This window comes from Myiozetetes cayanensis, unplaced genomic scaffold, assembly GCF_022539395.1.
Source record: "Myiozetetes cayanensis isolate MyiCay16 unplaced genomic scaffold, myiCay2020 scf14, whole genome shotgun sequence".
Taxonomy (NCBI): domain Eukaryota; kingdom Metazoa; phylum Chordata; class Aves; order Passeriformes; family Tyrannidae; genus Myiozetetes; species Myiozetetes cayanensis.
Window position 1 is genome coordinate 10,590,579 of NW_026087048.1, and position 25,385 is coordinate 10,615,963.

Here is a 25,385-nt window from a genome sequence, read left to right on the forward strand (position 1 = left end):
GGGTAAGCTGTTCCTTAACCTTAAATATCACGTCCCCCAAGTGCTTTAGGGATGTTGCTGTACCACAGTACAAATCTAAACAACAACAATTAAGAACCTCAATTCCTGGACAGATGGAAATTCGTGTTTAAGCAGCAGTATAATCCCTTGAGACTTCTGTTTCTCTAATAGAGATATGTTAGAGATAAGATAGGTAAAACTAAGACCAGACACTGTCCTAAAACATAGCTGAGTTTATACTTCAATCTTCCAGTCAACTGGTCTTGTTGGCAAAGATAACTTCTCTCTGCTATGTCTCCTGGTGCTTTTTCTAGTTCTAGAGTTTTAAATTAGAATTTTACTACTTAATATCTTATTCTCTCATGCTGTTGGTCCAGAATGTTGCTCTTCATTAACTGGAACCACGTTGCTTTAAAGGGATTACCTAGTTATCAGAATGAGATAAGCCTGCAAGGCACCTTATGTCATTCAAAAATGATGGATAGAATATTAAAAAACATACATAGAGCCCCATTAAAAAAACCAATTCACCACTTGCTAGTTAATATTTATAGGCCAGATCTCAGCAATAGCAATGTGAAGCTCCTTTTTCTGTTTCAATTAAAATTCCATACTGAGGTGAAGTTTGGAGGGGAAGAAATTATATTTACTAAATCAATACATAATTTTAAAATAATTGGCAAGCTTTCGGTTAATGAGCTGAGCTTTCAAGGTATTACAATAATTCTAGCAATCTGTGTAATAACGTTAATGATTTGATCTTCCTAATAAGATTTTTGATCCAAAAAGCTCAGTGCCTGCTTTGTCAACCACATGTTTAAGTGAATTTCTTGTATTTGAATGAAATTGCCTTGCTATAAATTTGAATAATCATCACTGGTGGTGTGTTCCATGTTTTATGTCTCTGTTAAAATGTACACTGCTAGATCAAGTCCTTCTTGTAGAAGAGGAAGAAGATATAAAGAGCTGCCTAATATACAAAAAGCCAGAGGACTCTCATTTTGATGCCAGAGAAGGGACTGTAAGGAATGACACTTCCATACACCACAAATGCAAACTGTATGAGGTCTTTACTGGACACGGAGGAATAAAAAGATTTAAACAAAAAAAATATAAGTAAGTAACTGCTTAGGAGACACAAAAGAGGTTTTTTTCCAGTGAGCCCCAAGATGGTCAGGTGAGGACAGAAGTGCAGCGATGCCATTAGAGTGCACTGCAGATGGTTGGTGCATTGATGGCATTGCAGGTATCAAGGCCCATGTGAGGGCAGTCTGGGGGTCAAATGACTGGTATAAAGGCTGGGAGGAAAATGCAATTTACCATGAGTAAAGGTCTCTAGGTCAGACCATAAATGTACCAGTTAGGAAAAGGAAAGTATTTCTGCTTTGATTGTACTTAGATGAAGATTGGTTTATGTCCAGGAGGAGCTACCCCTAAAAAAAGAGCAAGAAACAGACCTGTGAAGTAGGGCAAAGAATGTTCTCACTAAAAAGAAATTGTGAGCAGAAAAAATTCAGTCCAGAAGAAAAATAAAATAAATGGTATAGCATTCAGCAAAAGCTTGTTGCAATTATGGCGAGGATAATTTTAGGGACCCTATCAAGCATCAAACATATGTAGTAAGTAGGGAAAGAAGTAGTGTGCAGAGTCAGAAAACTATGTAAACTGAGTTGATAAAGAATGATCCAAAGGTCCAAAACTAGCTGATAAGTTGAAAAGGACAGAAAAGGAAGCAAGACCTTTGGATTTAGCCACAAGCCAATCATTAATTTTTTTAGAAGGTCAATGCGAGTAAAGTGACTTTAGCAAAATCAACTGAGTCTAATAACAAGCATTTGAGCAGAAGCAGCATAAACTTAGAGCTTGAGGTTTTTAAAAATATTTAATTAGATGACTGGTAACTAGGAATTAGATAGCATAAAGAAAATTCCTTTTGAAATTTGAAAAAAGAATAATCTTTTATACTTTTTGGTACAAGAATTAGTGTTTGATGTAATTATGTTACAAATGAGTCCTAAAAAACTGAGTGAGTTCTGAGAAAGGTTCTGCAGTCATATGAAACTGGGAAACACATGCTTGGTATCGTACTAACTAAAATAACCAACTTTTCTCCAAGAACTGTGTAAATTCACAGGAAACTTGTACTGTGCTATTTGTCTTGGGAAGGTGTAGTGTTTACCTGTGTCAAAAAGGCAAACTGCTGAATGAATAATTACTTAGTAGAGTAAAACTTGCTTACTTGTATTATCTAAGGCATGTAAAAGCTGTGGCTGATTTGCTGTATTCTAAAGCCATAGTTTATGTTTTCATATATGTTATTACTGGGGATGTTTACCTTGTCTGCTGAGTTCATTAGCACTGCTTGTGATCTTGCATATACAAGTAATATTAAATATTGTGTCTGTTCACAGCCATGCCCTGATGTACCAGCTCTGGAGAGCTGGAGGAGTATTGAACAAGGCTCTGCTTGGGTGAGCAAGGAGCAGGAGCAAGAAAGATGCAGATTTTTTACAACTTTAAACGGAATAACTCGGATAAAAGTAATTTTTGCTATGCCTGGTTTTTACGTTTGTAAGGCAAACCCAAATGATTTAAAAGTGAACTTACATGCAAAGTTAAGAAAATGCAGAAAGGCACAATCAGGCTAAGAGGGATACACTAAATATGAGTAGAGCTGGTAACAAACACATTTCTCCTTGTAGGCAGTTTCTGTTGAGATAGAAGTATTTTTGAAGATATGTCTGTTGATTTTATCAGGGAGAGATTTTTGCAGGGAAGCATAAGTATAGGTCTACGAGGAGCTAACTGGTTTAGGTTTTAAGTTGACTTTTCATTATATCACAATAAAGGTTTTGAGAAGCCAGATTTTGAAATTGTTTAGGATATTCTTGAAACAGCCCCTGAATAATTAGTTAAAATATTTATAGGTGAATCACAAACTCGTTGTGTAGTCTAAAAATCCGAATTCTCAACACATGAAATACTGGAATTTTGGGTAATATTGAACCTGTTTACGAAAGGTTTAATGAAGAACACGCATATTTGATGACTAAAAATAACTGAATTACGCACTTCGGTGCACTTTCTAGAGAAGCATTTTAAACGTGACTGGAAATCCTCAGAGCCAGCTTGCTGCTGAAGAGCCCTTCGTGGAAATGAAATCCGTGGCCCCCGACGGCAGCTGCGGGCTGGCGGTGCCCCCCCTTCGCCCCGACGGGCTCCGCTCCCCGCGGCCCCGGGCGGGGCTGGACCGGCCCCATAAAGGCGGCGGGGCGGGTGCGGAGCGCAGTCCCAGAGCCGAGCCGAGCCAGCTGTCCTGTCCTGTCCTGTCCTGTCCTGTCCTGAGCTGTCCTGTCCTGAGCTGTCCTGCCAGCGGGGATGCTGCGAGTGCGGTGCTTGCGCGGGGGAAGCCGCGGAGCCGAAGCGGCGCATTACATCGGCTCACGGGTTGGTGCCGCCGCGCTGCGGGCTGGTGGGGTTGAGGATGCTCCGTGGGGACGGAGTCCTGTGTGGCCTCTTCGTCGGGGCTCTCTGAGCGGTGACGAGAGAGTGCGGGGCGGCTGCGGCTCCTCCGACTGAGGCTCGCCAGGCATCCACCCGGCTCAGCACCGCAGAGCTCAGCGACTCCAGTCGCCACTGTCAGAGCTGTGCTTCTGTGTCATCGCCCTTCTAAAATGAGTGCATTTGAAAAGGCAAAATGTCCTTTAAGCGTCTAGTAGGCTGTGAATAAGTTAGAATGGCTGTAACAAGCGGTGCTTCTATTAATACTCCAAAATAGGGTATGTTGCTTTGGGATTACAGTGTTAAGGTGCTTGTGGGCTCAACCATCACTTTTTGCCTCTTTGTAACGGAAGCATAATTTTCATTCTTGTTTTTATTTTAAGCTTCAAAGAGTCTTTACAGGATGGGTGCAGCGAACTTTCCAGAGCACCCAGGCAGCCACGGCCTCCCAGAACACCTGTGCTGCTGATGACAAGGCTACCAGCCCTGTGCCTAAAGACTGTCTTGTTTGCTCATACAATGAATGGGACCCACTGGAAGAGGTCATTGTGGGAAGAGCTGAAAATGCTTGTGTCCCACCTTTTTCTGTGGAGGTTAAGGTAAGCAATAAAAAACCCCCAAACCTTAAATAGAAAAGAATGTGGGTTTTATACATACAATTTGCTTAAGCTTTACAGTGTACAGGTGTGATCTTTACTCTTGAGGATTCTTCTTTCAAAGTAGTTGTTTACATCTGTGAAACTTTACAGTATAGCCATGTTGGTGAGGGATGTGCTTTTTCTTTTCACTGTCATCTGAATTAGTTGTTTTAACAGAAGTCACTAATAGAGAGAATCTCTAATATGTGCAATTTGCTCTAATTCCGTAGCCCTGATGCTATCAAAGTACACACTAGCTTTTGAGGTAGTGAAACTTTAATTTGGCTTGAAACTAAGTAGGGTTACCACTTTAAAGAAAAGTGTAATTTTCTACTTAATAGTCTGAGAAAGATTGAATTCTATAGCTGTGGACTTTTGGGACTACTGTATTGAATAGCTCTGAAGGAGCTTGCTGCAACTCCTGTCTGCTACAGTCCGTATTGTGTAGAAATACATACTCTTTTGTTTTTCAAGATTTTTTTCTGTGCCTAAAACTGCAACGGCAACCCAAATAAATCTATGTTTCTGTGCTCTCTGAAATAATGTATTTTAAACAGTAACACTCAAACAATGGGCTTGCTTCAGATTTTTGAGTACTTTACCTGAACTTCAAAGTTGCTGTGCATGTGTGTTACCTGCATTTGTGGGATGCCCTTGAATCATCCTCTTTTGTTGTTGCAGTACAGTACTGTCTCCAGGACAGCATGTAATCCATGGCTATCACAGCAAAATGAGCTGGGACAATATTTCTGCCAATGGCAAACAAAGATACTGAAAATACATTTAAAGTGCTGGAAATGGTCATCTTGGAGAAGTTTGAGATGTACTAGTGGAGAAGACTACTCTTAGCCCTTTTTATGTTTGTATTTCTTTCTTTTAGAATCTGGGCTGTGATGCTGGGTAGAAGGGGTTGCAGGAGTGTGAATGAATTTCTGCAGCTTGGTAGTTGTAATCCCCAGATAGCAGAGTAATCATTTGACTTACATTGGGACATTTGAGATGACATCTTGGTGCCAGTGAGCACAATGAAAGCTTCACTACTGGCTTCATTATGACTTTTATTTACTCTTTGGAAGCTGCAGCTCAGTCATCAATCTCTGGAATCCTCTTTCAGGTACTCCAAAGATATTCCATCAGCTTCAGAGAAGGAAGTGAATGAGTGTTAGCATTTCTGCTATACTAGTGTATGTATATGCATCTATATAAGACTGCCAGAAAGAATGCACAGGAAGAGTAAAGGAAAAAAGGTCTAACTTTTTTACATTGTGACATTCAGTGAAGCAAAATTCTGTTCCTGAATAGCGGCCAAGGGCTTGCTTTAGTGCCAGAAAAAATAGTTCAAATGTCTAACTTGCTGAAGTGTGACATGTTATACAGGTTTTACTGCCCTCTGAGCCATAACTACTCATGTGAGATCAGAACTTCACTGTCTTGTACGTGTGATACCAAAAGCTCAATGAGGAATGTCAAAGGATAGGATTACCTCTGCAATTCAAGTACCTGTGACTTAGGGTTAAAGCAAACTTTAGCTTTGCTTTATGTTTCTTTATTGCCAAGCCCTCAACAGGTACTGGGAATGGAACATGCCAGCTGAGATGTGATTTCTTCTAATTTCCTCTGCTTTTGTCTTAAATTTTGCTGTAGAAACTACAACAGTAACTTAACCTGGGGGATGTTGCTGAGAAATCCAAACAGTAGTTCAGTCCTACCTTGACTATTACTATTAATTACTAGATTAATTATGGTTCAAATCTCCAGGTGGCTGAAAGGTAAGGTGTGTATGTGTGTTGCTCCAGTGTAATAGCTAGAAATCCCTGTTCCTCCTCCTGCAAGTAGCAATAGTAGGGTTGATGTGTTTCACATGCCATCTGCCAAGTATGCATGAGGGTCATTGGTCATAAAAGCTGCAGTTTGAAACTAATGAATTTGATTCTTATAAGGAAAATGTGAAGCTTTGGACTTGAGACACTTTAAAGAATATATCTCAGGTCATAACAGTTTGGTGAATGCTTGTGTTGAGGTTGGGTTTTAAGATTGTGTGCAGGTTTATTTACCAAATATTTAAATGCAGGAAGTATGTCTGCATTCAGCATTCTCTTGTACTTTGAGACATGGTTTTGGTATACACAAATCCTTTTGCTGTGATGTGGGACTGCTGTGCTTGGCATGAGAAGGAGGAAGGAAGGAATTAAATAGAGAGCCCTGCATATCTGATGAATATTAATGAGCTGACACTTTATTCCATATCCTTTTCAGAGTTTGAAATGGACTATGTAGGTTATGTAGGGGTAAATACACTATTTGGAAACATGGGGAATCTTAACAAGGAGGTGAACAACTGCATTAATTAGGAAGATGGCCTTTTTTGAAATAGCACTTCAGTGGAAAATCTCACAGTTGAGACTTCTAAAGTCTTCTGAAGCAGTTAACAGTGAAGCAGTTGAACTTTGTGAATAATAATGCATTTTTGGTGAAGAGGTATTTTTAGTACAGGACACTATATCTTGAATGAGAATATAGGAGTGTGTGTTTACTACTGAATTAGGCAAAAAGACTTTTGATTTGAATTTCTGTTTCAGGGCCCTTAATTTAATAACTGCCATTACTAGTTTTAAGGTACTTCTTGATAATGTTAATTATTTTCTGCAAAAATGTTTAAAATATATAGCAACTCTAGGGAGCAATTCTGTTTCTTATAGACAGTCTTTCCTTACAGCATTGCTTAAATTGCTCTCTAAAAAGAATGAGTTTGTCTCAAATGTTGCTGCAATGTCTTGGATACTCTCAGACAGTGGGTTATAGGGTGCTTTGAGGAGATTATTTAAAGTTTTTTCCTGTATCCTGGCCATTGACAGGTACCTTTTGAACAGTCTGAACTGACTTGTATGTATATGATCAAAGGAGCCTGAAATCTCAACCCTTATTTGGTATGAAATACATGTCCCAGCCATATATCCTTTTCCCAGTTATTCAGAAAGTAGGGAATATGAGCAGTGTTACTGTGTTGTAACTTCAAGGTTATGCCATTGTATTAGTGCAACACAAGAGTGGTTTCTCAGGAAAAAAGCAGTACTAGAAGACACATGGTAAAGAGAGAGGAGCTGCACCTCTCAGGGATGATGATATTCACATACATCATGGCTGGCTCTGAAAATAGCTTGCTTCACTCCATAGACAAATTTATCTATCTCCTAGCAGAACATGTTTCCATAGGAATGCTAAGCACTTCATATGATCTCCCTCTGACTTCTGACCAGCTGGCAAGTTTGAGGTGATCAACTTACCCAAGACCTCATGTATAGAAAAAGAATAAATTCCTTCAGGAAGGATGGGACAAAACTTCAGTACCAGAGGAGCAGGATGCCCATTTTGGGGCTCTCTGTGTAAATGCTAAGCTTGAATCTTCTTTCTTCTCTCTCACTTGTGTAACATGAGGGCAAATATCCAGAAACAATAAAGAATAGAGTGGATAGCCTGGATTGTTAAAGGGAACAGGGGTGTCTTCAGATGAATGGCCCTGCCTGCTCAGGCACCTTAGCACTGACAGTGCTAACACAAAAGGAACTTTGTTGCATGGTTTTTGTTGAGAACATCACTTTCTGGGAGGTATCAGGACTGCAGTGTCAGGATAGAACCTCATGTTTGGAAGGGCAGGTTCTCCTGCACCCCAGTGCTGTCCCTCATGCTGCCTGGATGGGATGGACTCTGGTAAAAAGAAAGCCTCACCACTTGCTTGCCTGTTCGTGACTCCTGCTGTCATTCCAGAAGGGCTTCTTGCACTTGCATCTCTGCTAACAGTGACGTGCCAGAGGAACATGGGATACACTGACACAGCGTCATTTCTTCTGATTGTATGTCTGGATTTTCATGAGAACTAGGGCATTATTCTGAATTTGTTTTTAATTTAAGAAGACTACCACAGGATTTCAGCAGAGGATTTCGGCCTGTAAATGTTGTACTTGCTTTAATCCAACCCTGACAGGTGAATTTAGTATCTTTGGCGTCTTCTAGACTGCTGCTGTACCTGAAGTATGGCCCCTTCTAGCCAACAGGGCATGTCGTCTGTGCTTGGGATGGCTTTAGAATTCCTGATGTGACATTGTGAAAGTACTGAAGGGAAGTTTTAACAAGGCAACTACAGATGTTTGCATTTTGGAGATGAACTCAAGGTTGTTTTAATTTAAAAACATACCTGCAAGGCCTTATTAAATAGCAGCGTCTACAGTGTTTGCCATGTTTGGTGTGTTTGTACAGGTGTGCTGTGATAAGGACCAGATCTTTCATGGCCACTTGGCAATACTGGTCACTAAATACTAACTGAAGTATAATGTAGTCTCTTGGTTTTCATCTGTGATTTGATAATAAGGCTTTCTGTAGGGCTATGGCTAAAGAGAGGAAGAAATATTTATTACATTATTTAGAATGGTATTTCCATCAATAGAAACAAGTAGCTGAAGTTACTGATCCATCTATATCCAAAAAGAGGGGAAATGGAAGGGGAAATGAAATGTCCTGAAAATCCCGTCTAAAAGTCAGACTAAACTTGCAGGTGGGAAATCAAATCTCTGCTTACTTCTTTGTATTCCAGAATGGGTTTCCCTTTTTTCCCTGCTGTTCCTCAGAGGACTTTTTTTCTTGAGCATCGTGCTGCATGTGCAGTCCATTAGCAGAATTGAAGCAATGTGCTGGTTCAGTGAGCTTGCTCAGCACACACAGCTCATCCTTAACTTTGTCACTGTGTGTAAGTATTTGTGAAGACGTCAGCCCTTCACAACTACTCTGACACCTGCACTTACATGAGTTTAGTGATGACACAGCCACACAGTGAAACCTTGCTGATGATGTGTATAAATAGAAAAATAGAAGTTGTCAAGATAAAAAATAAAGGCAGCAGAGGGCTAGGATAAAGATTCTCACCAGGCAATAACTGAGAATTTATGAGATATTGACACTTCTCCCTTCCTTTTTTACCCCCTGCCCCCTCCTCTCCTTTTATTTGAAAAGAATCAGCAGCACATGAACAATTCTTAGGAACTCTTCAAAATATTGCAAGAATCAGATGTAAGGCACACTCCAACATCTTAGGGTCAAGGGCAAGAAAATTTGAACAGTAAGAATTGTGTCTTGGGCATCTATTTTGCTCCAGAATAATTGATGCTTATTCTTTGTCACTTACATGTACTTTTGTTTTAGGCCAACACGTATGAGAAGTATTGGGGATTTTATCAGAAATTTGGAGGCCAGAGTTTCCCCAAAGATCATTTAAAAAAAGCTGTTGCTGAAATTGAAGAGATGTGCAATATTTTGAAAGGAGAAGGTGTTATTGTCAAGAGGCCTGATCCAATTGACTGGTCTGTGAAGTATAAAACACCTGATTTTGAGTCTACAGGTAAATGTTCTTCCACTGTTGAAGGTCTTGTCTGTTTAGCTCTTGCCTGAGATGTTTTGGATGTCATCTAGTCTGCCCTCTTGCTAGGAACAGAATTATTGCCAGTGTTAAGTGAGGTCAGTGATGGCTTTGTGTAGCTATGACTTGAAAGATCTGCAGGGATGGAGATTCTGTCTCCTGGTTTGCTGACCTGCTTCAGTGCTACATGGATTTCCAGGTGGCAGAAGTTTGCCTGATAACTAACCTGAACTTCTCCCACCGGCCATCTGTTGCCAGATTGCCTTTCCATGTTGTCACTGCCACTGCCAAGAAGTGTTCATCTGTCATGTTTAATGGCCCTCAGAGTAGCTGTAAACTGTTACTGCTTTGTCCCCTACTTGCCACACAGGTCAAATGCTAGAAGGCCTCCTGCTGTCTTGACTGCTTTTCATTGGATCCTAGGGTTGGATCCATCTTAAACTATAGAGGCCAAAATAGTTGGAGGCAACAGTTTTCCAGGGACATCCTTGCTGGTATCAAGAAATTGGAATGTCTCTTTACCTGCTGTCCACATTCCTGCATGTGTGGCACCATATGGCTTCGGTTGTCTGCAGTGAGAGCACACTGGCTCATACTCAGCTTTCCATCAGGTGTAGCCCTCAGACTCCATTCACATCAGATGTGTTGTTAAGTTGTTGTAGTGGAATTAAAATTCATTAGGGAACAGATAATGTTAATGAAAAGCGTAATGGGAGTACTTCCTGCCCAGGTTCTATGTTCCATCAAATTCCTCTCTAATTAGTACTACTAATTTGTAAGAGGATTTTGTATAAAGAAATGATGTTCACTTGGAAAATTTGCTACCCATCATCACCTTTTAAAGTCATCAGGGTAAATCATAAGCATTTGCCAAGTTAATTTTCATTAACCAAATTACGCAGCAGAAGCTTGATGGTGGATGGCTTTCTTCTGGCTGTGAATTTGTTGTGAGTGAGGCTTTGTAGCAAAATTTGCATGTATTTTGAACAAAAAATACCACTTTGAAAAATGACTGAAGAATGTAAGCACCCAGTATCATGTGCTGGTTTCCTGACTTTGCTAATAATGATTTTTGCCGTTATTTTGAGTAGAAATAGTGGTAAAAAGGAGGGTAAAAAGTGAATAAGCTGAAAGATCTGAAAAAAGCATAATTTTCTCATAAGCTAATGGCCATTTCCCTTTCAGGTATGTATGCTGCCATGCCAAGAGACATCCTGTTAGTGGTGGGAAATGAAATTATTGAAGCACCTATGGCTTGGCGTGCTCGGTTCTTTGAGTACAGGGCATATAGACGACTAATCAAAGATTATTTCAACAGTGGTGCTAAGTGGACAACTGCCCCTAAACCCACAATGGCAGATGAACTCTATGATCAGGTACTGTTCTAATTTTCCTTTAGAACTTCAGTTCTCATTATACAGAATTTTGTTGATAATTTCAGCCTGATGTTTCACAGTACCAGGGGAGGGCAATGGCACAAAACAACTCTGGAGATTTGTGGTTTTTTCTGGTGTTTACAAACATGCTGTAGCCTTTCCAGCTGAAACTAAGTGTGTGCAATTAGGGAATAAGGAACAGGAAGTTGTGTCTGTTGAATTCCTTTGCTTTGAATTGTTTTGGTTACGGGCTGTAACTGAGCATTACTAAGGAGGAAGGAATGCTAAAAACACATCACAGAGACTACTTTAAAGAATTAAGATTCCCTGAGAATGTCCATATATCCCATGTGCAGGAAAGTAGGAAAAAATATTTGTCACAGAAAAAAACCCAACTCATAATACTTGCTTTGCATGATGATGAGTATTTTGAAAGTTACATAAAAGAAACGGTGGAGGATCTAAACTGTGAGTATTTACCTTCCAAATTTTTAAGTGAATAGTATCTTAATCTTTCTAATAATTTTGACTTGAACAATTTTGGTAGTTTCCTATAGTTCCCCAAATGCATCGGGACCTTGGTAATAGCATTTACAATAAATGCAGTGAACTAGCTGTGGAATGATTATGACTTTCTGGGAACAGTGCAACCAATGATACAGAGAAGTCTTTGTTGAAAGAAATTACCTTAGAGTATGCTGTCAGAATTAGAAAACTTCCAGAGCCTGTTCTAAAGCACAGAAACTACTTAGCTGGTATTTATTTGTGCTGGGTTTTACACCCTACTTGTTCTTAATGGCCTCATTTCATTTTAAAATTATTTAAAATAATGAAGATCTACCTCTAGTTTGAAGTACTGTTCCATTTTAAAATGTGGAAAAGCAGGGAGCCCACTTTTGTTGGGAATGACTTGCATACCAGTATTGCTGTCCCTGTGCAGTGATGTGTTGGACTGATAGTTAAACTCCACTGGTAATGAACACTTTTGATCCAGAAGCTGGAATATTATCGAGACAGAGCAATTATTATCTGAAGAGCAGTTAATTTCTTGGTATAACTATTGTCTCTTATCTCATCAGCTGTTCTTGAATGTGCTTAAAACCTTTCCCTTACACATCCACATTTAGGCTTTCTTTTCTATTCTGTAACAAGTAAATAAAAACATCTCCAAGGAACACAGTAGCTATCAATATTAACACATTTTCTTAATTTCAAAATACTCTTCAGTAGCAAATAATTAAAAAACTTTCCCTTAACCTCTCCAGCCTAAAGTTGTTATTCCTTTTTCTACAACTAGAATTATCCAATCCACTCTGTTGAAGACAGGCATAAACTGGCTGCTCAGGGAAAATTTGTAACTACTGAATTTGAGCCATGCTTTGATGCTGCTGACTTCATTAGAGCTGGAAGAGATATCTTTGTACAAAGGAGCCAGGTAAACAAAGTTTTCTTTCAGTGGCCTTGGTATCTATCCTAATGATTGATACTTTGTATCTTTTAAAATTCCCGAGAAGCATTAAAATAAGAGTGTTGACAAACGAAATTGCTATTCATGGAATGTTTGATACATGGGGTAAGACTGTCTTCCAGCTAAGGGGTTAGCTAAAGGCACAAACTTCTCTATTATTTTAGCTTGAATATTTAATTACATAAAACCTTAGACAAACTAAACTTGGATGCAGTTTACATTCTAGCAGAGTGAAATGTACTTTGTCCTGTTTTCAGGTTACAAACTTCATGGGTATTGAATGGATGAGGCGACATCTTGCACCAGACTACAGAGTGCACATAATATCCTTTAAGGATCCTAACCCTATGCACATTGATGCCACTTTTAATATCATTGGACCTGGTCTTGTGTTGTCTAACCCAGACCGTCCCTGCCACCAGGTAAGACTGTAGAAGGGGGAAAGTGTTTTGTGTTTGAAAAGGACACTGCTGGATTAGTTCCCTCCTGGGTAATTACTCTTCCATGCGTTTATTTTATATGCACTTGAATAATATTAAATTATTGAATTTAAGTAGAACCCAGGTAGTTGTTCAGGAACTTATAGATGTATTTGGATCTTGACACCAGAACTTTCTCAGCAGTGCAATGACCATTGTTCTCCATCAGTTTTCTGCTGCTGCTCTTTGTGCATTCTTAGTGTGAATATAAGTGGATGTGCTGTGTGTTTCTTTATACTGCTTCTCTAAACACTTTCATTACTTAAATACTTTAATTGTATCCAAGGAGAAATTGAGGGTTTCTGCTACTCAGGGTAATCTCCCTTCTGATTCCTATTTTGGAAGCCTCTCCTTTAGTGTTGTTTGAACCAATGGCAGAAAGCTGGTAGTGGCTCAGGCATTCAGCTTTGAATAAATGAGCAAGAAATATGTTCTGCAAAGTAGGAAAACGGAGAGACATGGAAAACCTGCTACTACACTTTCAGAAAAAGCTACTATCGCTGAAGAGCACAGATGTAAGAGCTCATCTCTGGTGCAGTCAGGTTATCTGTACTGCAGTGCTTGAGAATTTTTTTGAGGGTCCCCATGACTTCAGGAGCTGTACAACCACATGGGAGTAGCTGAGCTGATCCTGAGTCGGTGGACAGAGCTGTGTGCCACAGAGATTACAGAGCCACGTGCAGAGCTTAGCTCTTGGAAGCAGTGTTAGTCACTTCTCTGCAAGTGGTTTCAATGCAAATGGTCTAATTGAATTACTGCCTCTTTTAATATCCACTCTGAGAATATAATTTTAAAACCAGTCATAGTTTTGTTTCCTCTTTTTTTCCTTTCCATTGCTTTATTGTAATCTTACTTGCCAAGAGGAGGTTCTTGGCCTCCCTGTGTTAAACCCACGTGCTGGGACTTTTTCCACAGAAAACGGCTGTCTGTGTAGATAGAGAAGACAGATGCAGCTTGCCTTCATAAAATCTGATTTGGCAGTTCTGGATGACCAGGAAGCGGTGTGTGAATGGTGTGGATGAAAGGGAGCTTTTCTTGAATGGTGCAGATGAAAGGGAGCTTTTCTTTAAAATCCTTGCAGGCCAGGCTGGTTATTGAGTGTTTGGGGTCAGAGCTCCGCCTTGTGGTAACACTTGAATTAAGAGCTCAACACTTGAATTAAGAGCTCTTCCAAGTACTCTGACAGTGAAGTTGAAAAGTCAATTCTCCTTAGCCAAATTATCCTCCTCTTATTTTTAGCTTAATTGTGTAGTTCTTAGAGACATGAATTATTACTTAGGATGCCTTTACATTGTTCCCTTTGTTAAATAAGCTGCATGCTAAGTTTCTTATGAAGCATGATGGAAAGGTATTTTCATGTGTTATTTCTGATGGGCTTGTTTCTGTAAATGTCAGTGTGATTCATATCAATGGATTTTACAATCGTATGGGAAGAAATAATAGTGAAAATAAAGATTTTAATGTTTTTTAAATATATTTACTTAACAGGCTACAAATTGCATGTGCTATGTTTTGTCTTTAACATATCCTAGTGTACCTAGCATATATAAACTCAGTAGAAATAAATGCTATTGGTATGCAAAGTTTTTAAAAAGGTGCTTGTATGAAAACTGGGTTTGTGGATGAAACTTGAATGAGGGCAAGAATAGTGAACTGAGGGAAAGGGATGTCATGCATATTGAAATATTCTGAGAAAGTGACAGAAGTTGGAGGACATGATACTCTAAGAACACTCTCCAGAATTTAATTAAATTGCTCTTTCAGATTGAGCTCTTCAAGAAAGCTGGCTGGACTGTGATCCAACCTCCAGTGCCACTCATCCCAGATGGTATCTTCAGTTTTTCTTTTCTAAGAATTCCAAGAGTATTCTGGAAAGTATTAATATGGGGCAGCAGGGGTAAAGTACAAAGTTGATTCTCGTGTGTTTAGATCACCCACTGTGGATGTCTTCTAAATGGCTCTCCATGAATGTCCTGATGCTGGATGAGAAACGTGTGATGGTGGATGCCAATGAGACATCGATTCAGAAGATGTTTGAAAAGCTGGGTATGTCCTACCATACTTGTAGATATACCTAGAATAAAACAATCATGATACCAGCTGTCCACATCGGGGTAAATGGAGGTTTCACTTCAAGTAGTCAAAGCAGCCAGCATTGGAAAAGACATTCAAACTGTTGGGTTAGTAAGTAAGAATCATTCAGTAATTTTTCTCCTGAATACTTCACTCATATGAATATGGGCTGCTTTTGCCCCCTATAGCTTTCAGCAAATCAAGGTATGAGTAGCAACTGAAGTTATTGCTAGCAGGCTTTTGAATGAGCTTTTTTAATGTAAACTGTCTGCTCTGTGTGTGGTCAAAATCTGTCTTGGAGAGGTTGAGTGCACATATTGCTCAGTGATGCTGAGCTTACCATCCCTCATTGCCAAAATGCTTTCAGATCTTTCTAGTTTCAAACTAATTGTACTTTAAACTGTCAAGCACCACTTAACCCAGGTATTTCTCCTCATTTATGGAGAATCTCAGTCCTGTGAGATGTAACCTCATGATAGCATGGAATTCCTTTAGATATGCAGTGACAGGAGAAATGTTATTGAACATAAAATCTGTAAGTCTTATAATGCACAGCTCACTGCAAGGACAGATAATATGGACTTAAAAATCTGTGCTCGTACAGTTAATCCAACTGCTTCCATGGTGCTGGGAGGGAATGGTGTAGGTAGTTCTACTTGTGGCTCATAGGTGATTAATAAGGGAGTAGCCACATTGCTTGATGCTACATCTGACTGGTGCTGCAGGATAAGTATGTGGTGATGCAAAAGTTGACGGGGTAGAATGAAGACTTGTGGGTAGATGAAAAGTCAGAGGAAATAAGGGATCATTGTAGAGTAAAAGATAATACTGCCCAGTAGCAGAAGACTCTTTTAAAGGGAGAAAAAGGATGGGAAGGAGAGGATGGTCCAAAGGTGGAAGATAGCAACTGTGAACCTAGAAGAAGGTTTAAGTGCCATGGATGTGAGTGCCCTTATTGAAGCTTCCCTCAAATTTGAGATGATTGCAGGTGAGAACCATGCAATCCAATGCTTTAAGGTGCTTTTAAAGACTGACTATACACCCTTTAATAAATCACTCAGCTTCTCAGTCTTAGATTGCTTTAATTCTCTGCATGACCAAGGAATTGAGGATTTATAAATGCTTGAAAGTACTTCAAAAATGAGGCAATTAATGCTAATCATGGCTTATCTTTTGCACTTGAACTTCACAGACTGTGTAAGTTCTAAATAAACTCCAGTAGTCAGTAAGTTCCTAGGACTGAGGTGGGTCTACTGGGAAAAAAGCTATTGCTGATCTGGGTGATAGATTGTACTGAGCTGCTTCTGAGCTCCTGAAAGTACCAAGAAGCAAAAAAGCAAACTTTGCAACAGAGGAGTCTTCTGATCCTAGTCTGGCTGTCAGGGCTTTGTGTAAGCTGAGCCACAGCTGAAGCATCAGAGCTGAAAAGAAGTGGGAGGAAGCTTAACCTAGGTATTAAGTGTAAGAGTCTCTTTCCCTTTTCAGAGAAAGAGGGACACAGAACTATCTACTTTGAATACATCTTTCCTTGAAAGGCACTTGAAAGAGCACATTCAGTGTCTGAGCCATAAATACTCCCATAGATTTATGCAAATGTGCCCTGATCATATATTGTAGCAGAATTTCAGCTAGTTCTTCACACGCTGCACAAACTGAGTTTATCTTTTTATTACTGGCACATCATAACACATCAAACGCTGGCTGTGCTCCAGGCACTGTATACACCTAAGGGTATTGCTGGAATAAACAAGCCAGCTATGTTCCTGGTTTGTTCTCTGCCTAGAATTTGGGAAAATAAATTCTTAACAAACGAGTAGGAAATACCTCCCATGCTTACATCCAGCCATATGATCTGATAAACTATTATCTACTGTTCCCATCAGAGCTCGCCACATGAGTTTGAGATTTTAATTTCAAGCATGCACTGTGTGTTTCTTTCAGGCATTTCCACAATTAAAGTGAATATTCGCCACGCCAATTCACTGGGAGGTGGTTTCCACTGCTGGACATGTGACATCCGCCGCCGTGGGACCCTGCAGTCTTATTTTGACTAGATATGAACCAGATAGGTAGCAATGGTTCAGCTTCTAAAGTAGGCATAGGAAATGAGCAAATCAATGTCACTTTTGTTAAAATGACTGCATGAGCTCTAGTGCTTGATCAGAGGTGTCCTCACAGTGGTCTGGTAAATGTTTCATTCTTAAATACCCTTCACTTTCAGCAGGATAATTGAAACTACTTCCATCAGCAATACAGGTTTTCTGGCTGCCTTTTTGAAAGACATCCTTCATCTGTGAAGTCTTTTCACCTTGGCTTTGAATGTAAAAGCTTGACAAAACAGCTGAAAGGCCTTGTTAGAATAGCTTGGCCACTAATATTGGATATCTACCTCTATCTAGTTACTCTGTCAAATAGGCAGCTTGAAATGTGAAACTTGAGTAAAACTTTCCTTATTCCTTTTAATCACTTTTTTGTTCTAATATATTCATGTCTCGTGAAGTTAAAATAGATGCAACTGCATAGATCTCTTATGGAACCAAGTAATTTTATAATGTTTTCCACATTGAGCCATACAGATATTTACAGAGAGTTTCCAGTACAATCTAACTTTTAAGACATGTTCACTTACTTGCCATGTATTTCTGCATTTTCCTCTGGTGCATGTCATGCACCTGAATACTTTTTTATATTGCTTTTTGTATTGCTGAAATTAGGTTTTATTTAACTTTTATTCTGCTTGTACAGGTTTCACTCTGAGTTGTTTACATAACTTAAAAAAGGCACAAAACAAAACCCCAATGACAAACCCTCCTAACCTTAAACTTGTGACACCTTACAACCCTGTCTTCCTTCAGCTGTAGCAGATACAGAAAGAGATGTATCAAAACATGCCAGAGGCCATGAAAGAATTTGAGTACTGATTACTGACTATGTACTTTTTATGCTAATAAAGTTTTTTGCATTCTCAATTTGTTGCTCTTCTGAAAATGAGTAAGTATGAAATGTCTGGATGGAGACAAAATACACATGTCACAGACACTTGTATAATGCAGAAAAACCTTTGCAGTGTGTTGTTCATATGGTATATTTCTCCTTCTGTCTTTCACATAAGTATGACTGGTGGGGGAAAGTAACACTAATAGATATTTCTTAATAGAATGTGGAGGAAACTCCTTTTACAGTGCAGTGCACCTTGTCAGAAAAGGTGTCAGGCAAGACATGCTCACATATAAGCTGTATGGCCATATTTTAGAGTTGGGTAGAGCAAAATGTCGAATATCAACCATCTAGAATGCTTTGAGATATGCCAGATGGGAAGATCTAATTAGGCAGCTGCCAGCACTTCAGCAGGTACAGAGATGGTGCCCCTTTTCTCTCCAAAATCAAGGCTCTTTAGACAATGGGAATTCATCTGAGTCTTCCTGTAGCCAGGCTTTGTTTTCCAATACTGGCACTGGAGCTGGACAGCTGCATGAGAGGAGCACACACAGCAGGTCCTGCTTCCCCTTGTTCTGCAAGCTGCAGTGTCCAAATCATGTCTGTGTGTCTGTGCTTGGTGTAAGATATCACCAGGTATGGCTGAAGCTGTTAGAAACTGGCCAAGTGTGGATTAATAACCAGACACGTGCACCCTGGATGCCTCCAGGATTAAGGAGACTATATTTGCATACAATGTTATAGATGAAACTCTGACTTTATAAACCTTTCAACCTTACCCCAGATTTCACGTTTATCCCTTATCAGATGCTCTTTTATTAAAATCTGAAACTGTGCACACAGTAGCAAGTCTTTCTGCTTTGACACCACCGCTGCTTCTGAAGATGTGTGGGGGTTTTTTGGCTGTCAGTAATACAAGTTCTTTTACCTAATCCATGAATGCTTTGATTGATCTGGGAATAGACTTGTCCTTTAAGTCATCTTTTCTTCAACAAGAAAATCAGGGGAGTTGTTCCATGTGAGCTTTCAGTTCAGCAGTAGTGTCAGAATACAGATTGTAGAGACACACTACCAGGAATGCACTGACATGGGGAGGCATTACTACCGTCATTTCGGGACAGAGGAGGATCTGGTGATGTGAATATTTTTGAGACTTCCTCAGACCTGACTCCTTCACTGACCATAAATCAGTAAGTCAGCCAGTCCATTTCCATGTTAAGTTGCAAGGGAACTACACTTGGGTACTCCATGAGGCACAGCAATGGTTAAACAGTAAGTGCCTGGGAGCTGCTCCAGCCTACAGAAGCAAGGATTACTGGGGAACCCTGTGGGATTCTGTCTAACCCTGCTGCAGCACAAGTCCAGGGAGGACAAAGTTTGTATCTCTGCTGGAACAGCAATATTTTCCCAACAGTGCAGGGAGCATGAGACTATTCACAGGTATGTTTACAAATGTCCCTGGGGTGGATATGCATGTCTGTATTGGCAAATCTACAATTGCCCTGTCTCACATTTTCTTCTGTCCTATCAGTGTTACTTGGAGCTTGTGCAGCTATGGGAGAGAATTTATGAAGTGGAATGCAATGATAAAAAAGTTCAAAGGTAGATTTTAAAGCTCTGCTAGGCTTTCTCTATGTATTGAAAAATGCTGTTAAGAAACAGCCTTTTCCCCAGTAGCCCATTCAAAGGGAGTGATACAGAAACAGCACAACCTTCAGAGGAATGATGAAGGGAACATGATACATAACAGTGTTACGGATGCCAACACGTAATGCTGATACATATAATCTTCCAAGTTATTTTTGTATTTACAGAGAGGGTCAGCCTGTGTCACAGTTGGCTGCGGTTAGTCAAGAACTTGGAAATAGGAATCTACAGTGAGAAACAGAAGGGCTTAGTTTCTGCTCCAATATTGAATTACAAGCAGTTTTATGAAGCCAAATTACATGTGGGCAGCAGGATACTGTTGGCCAGAGGAAGCAGGCATGATGGTGCTTGACCACCTCTGTTTCAGCCTGCAGTTTATGTGTAAATAAAGCAAACTGAATGTGGGCTGGACTTGAATTCTCCATAATTTGTTTTTCACTGGCTTTGAAGGCTTTAAATAGTTGCTATTGCTTCAGAGAAAATCAGCTTCAGCTTCCAAAATAGATGGTACCTCAAAAGAAGCAGCAGAAAGACAAACCTGCCTGGGAGGCCCAAAACACTGCAATAGTTACAGCTGTAAGGAAAGATGCTAAATCAGTTGCCTAATGCACAGAGAGGTTTTCAGGGTGGGCTCAGCTCAGCTGCAGGGAATAAGGGAATCACTCCCTGGGCAGGGGCCCTGGGGAACTAGGATTTTCCTGCCGTTTTGCTGCTGAAACCCGGCTCTAGTAAGCTCCCTGGTTATGAGAAGGTATGTGTACTTGTACAGATGCCTGTAATAAGGATTCTTCATGTCTGTTTTTTAGAGAAGATACAATTCTTCAAGTACCAGCACCAATGTGGAGAGGGTGTGGAAAGCAGGTCAAGTCTCTGAGGCAGGGATAACCTCCTGCTGTGTATCTGCAGTTCATGTTTGGCAGACTGGGGGAACGAGGGGGTGTTTGCCCTCCTCAGTGGGCAAAAGGGGAAGAATGGTTTTCTCCAGTCAGTTGCTTTGAGCTGTATCTTTCCAAGCAGAAAACGGTTGTTTCTTGTTTCAGTACCTCCTGAATATTTCTACTCTCCAGCTTCAAACTCTCTCTTTTGGCTCCATTTTTTGGCATCCATATGAGTAATAACGCAACTTGGAAAGCCTGGTGGACAGTTCCACAACTTGATGTTAATGCTTAAGAAGAGTAGGCTGATGTCTACTTGCCTCTATATAAAATTAGTCTTGGTTTTTAGATCAAAAATTAGGGCCACTGCAGGAAATATTTTTTTCTCTGGTGTTATGCAATGCTGCTGGAAATCTGAATGTTGGATCCACATATATTTCTGCTAGTTAAAGATGTTACTAGAGATGAATTCCCTATTCCACCCTCCCATACTATCAGAGGCTCTTTATTCTTGCTAGGGAGAAACCCAGTGTGTTTAGCTGTGCTGAAAATGTCAGGATACCCCTCAGTCTCTGGTGTTTATCACTTCCCAAGAGGATCTGCTTCTGCTTTCCTTCTGCTAGAGCATTCTCTGAGTTTAATTAAGCAGGCAGGAAATAGCTTCATGATAATGAATGATGTCCCAAGTTAGTGGTTCATTCATTAGTTTATTGTAAATTATCACAATTTGTGACTTAATGAAGTCAAATATATGAATGAGAAACAGAACCTTTTGAACTGTTTTTTACTGCTATGTTACTTTCATAAGTTTGGGAGTGTGATTATTGGGCAACTCCACAAAAAATAAGCTAGCAAAATCCAAGGCATGCTCTGTAACAGTTTACACCCTCTCCCTGCTCCCTCTGTGTCTCAAAGGACAAGAATGAGTTATCTGAGACCCAGATGGGATAACATGGAGATGATTCCAGCTGGCAGAGACTAAGGTATTCCCTCAGGTACAATAATCTATCTGTTTTCTACATGGATGATAGTTTAGGGACCTGATACACTTAACTCTGTTTCTGCAGGTAGAAAAAAAGTGTAGAAATACTGGTTTGTGTTTCTGTGTTGGCATCTTATTGGTGTTGTTTCCTGATGTATGATATACCTGTCCTACTGTGTCAGAGCAGAGCTACGGTGATGTGGGATTTTTTCTTTGTTTTTACCAGTCCAGTACTTACCTTTAGGGAGTTTTGGATCTTCACCTCATCTGTTTCAGCTGTCAGATGCTGCAGTGGCAAACACTTGGAGAAAAGCATATTCTGAAAATTGCATGTGATGGGATGAAGGCTGAGTTGTTAATGGATTTGGATGGGTGTGTCTGTTTATAGCACTTAAGGAAACATAATTCTTCCTGAGCTTTACAGCTGTAGGGAATAAGGCAGAGAATGAGTAGTCATTGTGCTTGGTTTTCCTGCAGCTGCTCCATGACTTTAGGAGAGCATTAACTATTTTTTTTAAAGTCATCCTTAACCTTCTTCTTCTTAAGTATGGTATCTCACCCACCCAGGTTTTACATACTCAGTCTTGCCTCCAGCTTTTTGTTTTATGTTCACCACTGCGGCAGATGAATGTTTGGCTCATTGATGGACCTTGACTTACGTACCTGTTTTGTTGTGACTGTGTGCTGGTTTTGGCTGGGACACAGTTAATTCCTTCACAGTAGCTGGTACGGGGCTTTGTTTGGGATTTGTGCTGGAAGCAGAGCTGATAACACAGGGATGTTGTAGTTACTGCTGAGCAGAGCTCACACAGAGCCAAGGCCTCCTCTGCTCCTTAACCACTAGTGAGGAGGCTGGGAGTGCACAAGAAGCTGGGAGGGGACACAGCTGGGAAAGTGACCCCAGCTGAGCCAAGGAATATCCCAGATCGTGTGGCACCAGGGTCAGCCAGCCATAAAAGCTGATGGAAAAAGTGGGAGATGTTTGGAGTGATGGCATTTGTCTTCCCAAGTCACTGTTATGTGTGATGGAGCCCTGCTTTCCTGGGGATGGCTGAACACCTGCCTACCCATGGGAAGTGGTGAATGAATCCCTTGTTTTGCTTTCCTTGTGTGTGCAGCTTTTGCCTTAAACTGTCCATCTCAACTCATGAGTTTTGTCACTTTTACTCTGATTCCTCATCCCTCCAGGGAAAGGCATTAAGCAAGAAGCTCTGTGGGGCTTAATTGTTGACTGGGGGTAAACCATGACAGTCTGACAGTAGTTACTCTTGGGCTGCATCTCTGCATTACTTGAAATCTGTGAGAGTAGTCTCGTTTCTTTTCCACTGAACAATCAAAAAATGATTTCTGCCTTTTCTTTATTCTCATCATTTTGTAGATACTGTGCTGTGCTCTAGGTGCTGTTAACACATCACAAGGATCCAAATTAATTGCAGCTCTTTCTTCAAACATTTGTTATTACTAATGTATTTGTCTCCATGGTCATCTGTGTCTAAATCTGTCCATAAGATGGTGTTGATAATTCTGACCTTACTTGCAAGCTGTGTCAATGAAACCTTCATTGACACAGGAACGCTCACAAGGGCTCACCATTAGATAGCCTTTAGCACCACCTGTGTGAGACCCTCAAAGTCCAGGCAAGCATTGTCACAGTAAACTTCATCCCCATGAAGTAAGAAAGATGGAGGAAAGGTTTTCCTCGTGAAAAACCCTTCCCAAAACTACAGTCCTGCAACGAGTCTGAAAACTTATTTGTCGGCTTGCGCAGAGTAGCGGGGACTGATCCCACTCGTCAGTCCTTGGTGGTTTCCACCCACACCAGGGCCTGTGGCATGTGATGAGCACAGGGCTCTCAGTAATCAGGACCACATATACCAGGTTTGGGCCAGCAGGGAGACCTTGTGGACCATCCACTGAAGGACAAGTGAAGTTGCATCTTGACACCAAATGCCAGATTTTATCGAGGAAGTTCTGGCAAAGCCCAGCGATAGGAGCACTAGAGGGTGCTGCTGCGACGCCAGTAGCTCTCTTCCAGTCTGCCCTGAGGAATGTCTGAGAACGATTTCTATTTATTAATTTTGTTCCTGATGATGTTTTGATCAAAGTCAGTGAAAACACCTCAACATTTTTCTCGGGTGTAGGTGTCATTTGTTTGATAATACGTAAAGGACTGTTTCTCAACATCAAAAAGTACATATGTATACATGTGAACACAAGTGCTCTGAGTGCAGGGACACAGTCAGACATTTCCTTAAAGGCTGGCTGTATTGTTTAGGCTTGCATAGATTGTAAGAAATTAAATTAAGGCCAAATGAGAATTGATCTCTGCCTTTTTAAACCTCCCTCACATGGACTAAGAAGCACAAAAAAATGTTTTGACACAGTCATTGATTTTAAAACTGTGGTCCAAAAGCCATACATTTATAGGGTAATTCCCTATTCTTTTAGATACCTTCTTGGGGCTCAGTTATGCCTCCTTCTTTACAGGAAATTAAGAGCAAATGGTGATATTTTATTGAGCTCCAATACAGGTGAGATTTCTGCGTATGGTGTGGTCTATCCTGGCAGTCCCTGTTCCCTCAGATTACTGCTAGAGTGTTTCCTTCTGTTAGTGAAAATATACTGCTTGCTTTTAGAAATACAAAATGTGTTGGGAAGAACTAGAATTTAAGATGAACTGGAATCTATTCACATTACCTTGAGAAATTCCAAGTCACTGGGATGAAATAGAATGTAAGTTTTTACAGAAGCAGCAATTGCTTGCAAATTGCGCATTAATTTCTTTGCAAATCTCTCTTGTTTACTCTTTTGTCTATATTACTTCTGAGTCAGCAAGGCACTGAAATAACTGTTAGGTAACTGGCTTGATGTGTATGGGGCTGTTGGGTAGAGTTTGGCCCGAGGCAGCTGGAATACTGAACTGTGTTCAAGGCAGCTCCAGTTCAGTGACCCCAGGCTCTGCTTCACAGCTCACATAAAACTTACACCAGAACTGTCAGGTTTTGTTCTGCAGTTGAGTGAGCAATATGATGGCTGTGTGACATCCATGTAGAATAGGAAGCAATAATACCCTTGGGTTTTTTTAAGTATCATTGACAATACCATTACCTAACACTTCATCAGTATTTATCTAGTACTTAATACGTACAAGTATTTGGTTTACCACAGGCTTTCCTCTCATGGGAGAAAACAGTCATTGCATCCTTTGGTATGGTAGTGGCAACAGTGGGTGTGGGGTTGGTGTTCCCAAGAGTCATGAATGTTGAAAACTGAGAAATTGCACACATCCCCCTTCATTTCAGAGCGAGAAAGTCTGAGCCAAATTTCTTTGGTCTTCTGGTATCCTGGACTTTTCTTGGGATTGCTGGCATCAGGAGCTGGTATCTAATGCTGCAAGGTGTTATGGTGCCATTGTGAGCTCCTGAAAAGAAATGAATCTGAAATGGGGATGGCTGTCTTGATTTGAAACATGGCAAGAAGAAGCCTCATTCTTCCACAAAGCAAAGGCCTTCTAAAAGAGTCTCCTGCAGCATCTTGTTCTGGCTTTGTTTTGTAGGGATGGGTCTCTCCCCCAGCCCTGTTTAGAAAGCCCCATTCCTTGGGAGAACTCAAGGGCTGTCAGAAGGATGGTAAATATAATTATGAAAGGAGAAAAAGGAATTGCCGAGACTGAGTTACTTGGCCAAGGTGAAAGAGGAAACCAGACGAGACGTGGAGATAAATACTCTGTCTTCTATGTGTGTGGCTTGTACTTTAACCACATTGCCATTCTTTTTTCTATATATTCAGTAATGTGTGGTAACTGGGATGCTGGCCAAGAAGAGGCAGGGAAGAGGATTGCAGTGGTTGTCCTTATCAATTGTTGGGCAATGATTTCACAATTGTAGCTCATTTTCTTCGTTATGAAGCTAAGAGACAGGCTGTCCTGCACCACTGCTGTCTGCAAACACCAGCATACTCAGATCCTGCCCCTGTTTCTGCTAAAAGATAAGCACAATATCA

General features: G+C 40.4%; 1 protein-coding gene across 1 annotated transcript; it reads left to right on the top strand.

Annotated features, from left to right (window-relative positions):
* The first annotated feature begins 3,282 nt into the window (after nt 1–3,282).
* Nucleotides 3,283–17,911, top strand: GATM (glycine amidinotransferase). Its single transcript, XM_050309668.1, has 9 exons — nt 3,283–3,447; nt 3,885–4,100; nt 9,333–9,528; nt 10,732–10,922; nt 12,220–12,357; nt 12,648–12,812; nt 14,634–14,697; nt 14,799–14,915; nt 16,884–17,911. The coding sequence occupies exons 1-9, from the start codon at nt 3,379–3,381 to the stop codon at nt 16,994–16,996; spliced, it is 1,269 nt and encodes a 422-aa protein (XP_050165625.1). The 5' UTR covers nt 3,283–3,378; the 3' UTR covers nt 16,997–17,911.
* The last annotated feature ends 7,474 nt before the right edge of the window (nt 17,912–25,385 follow it).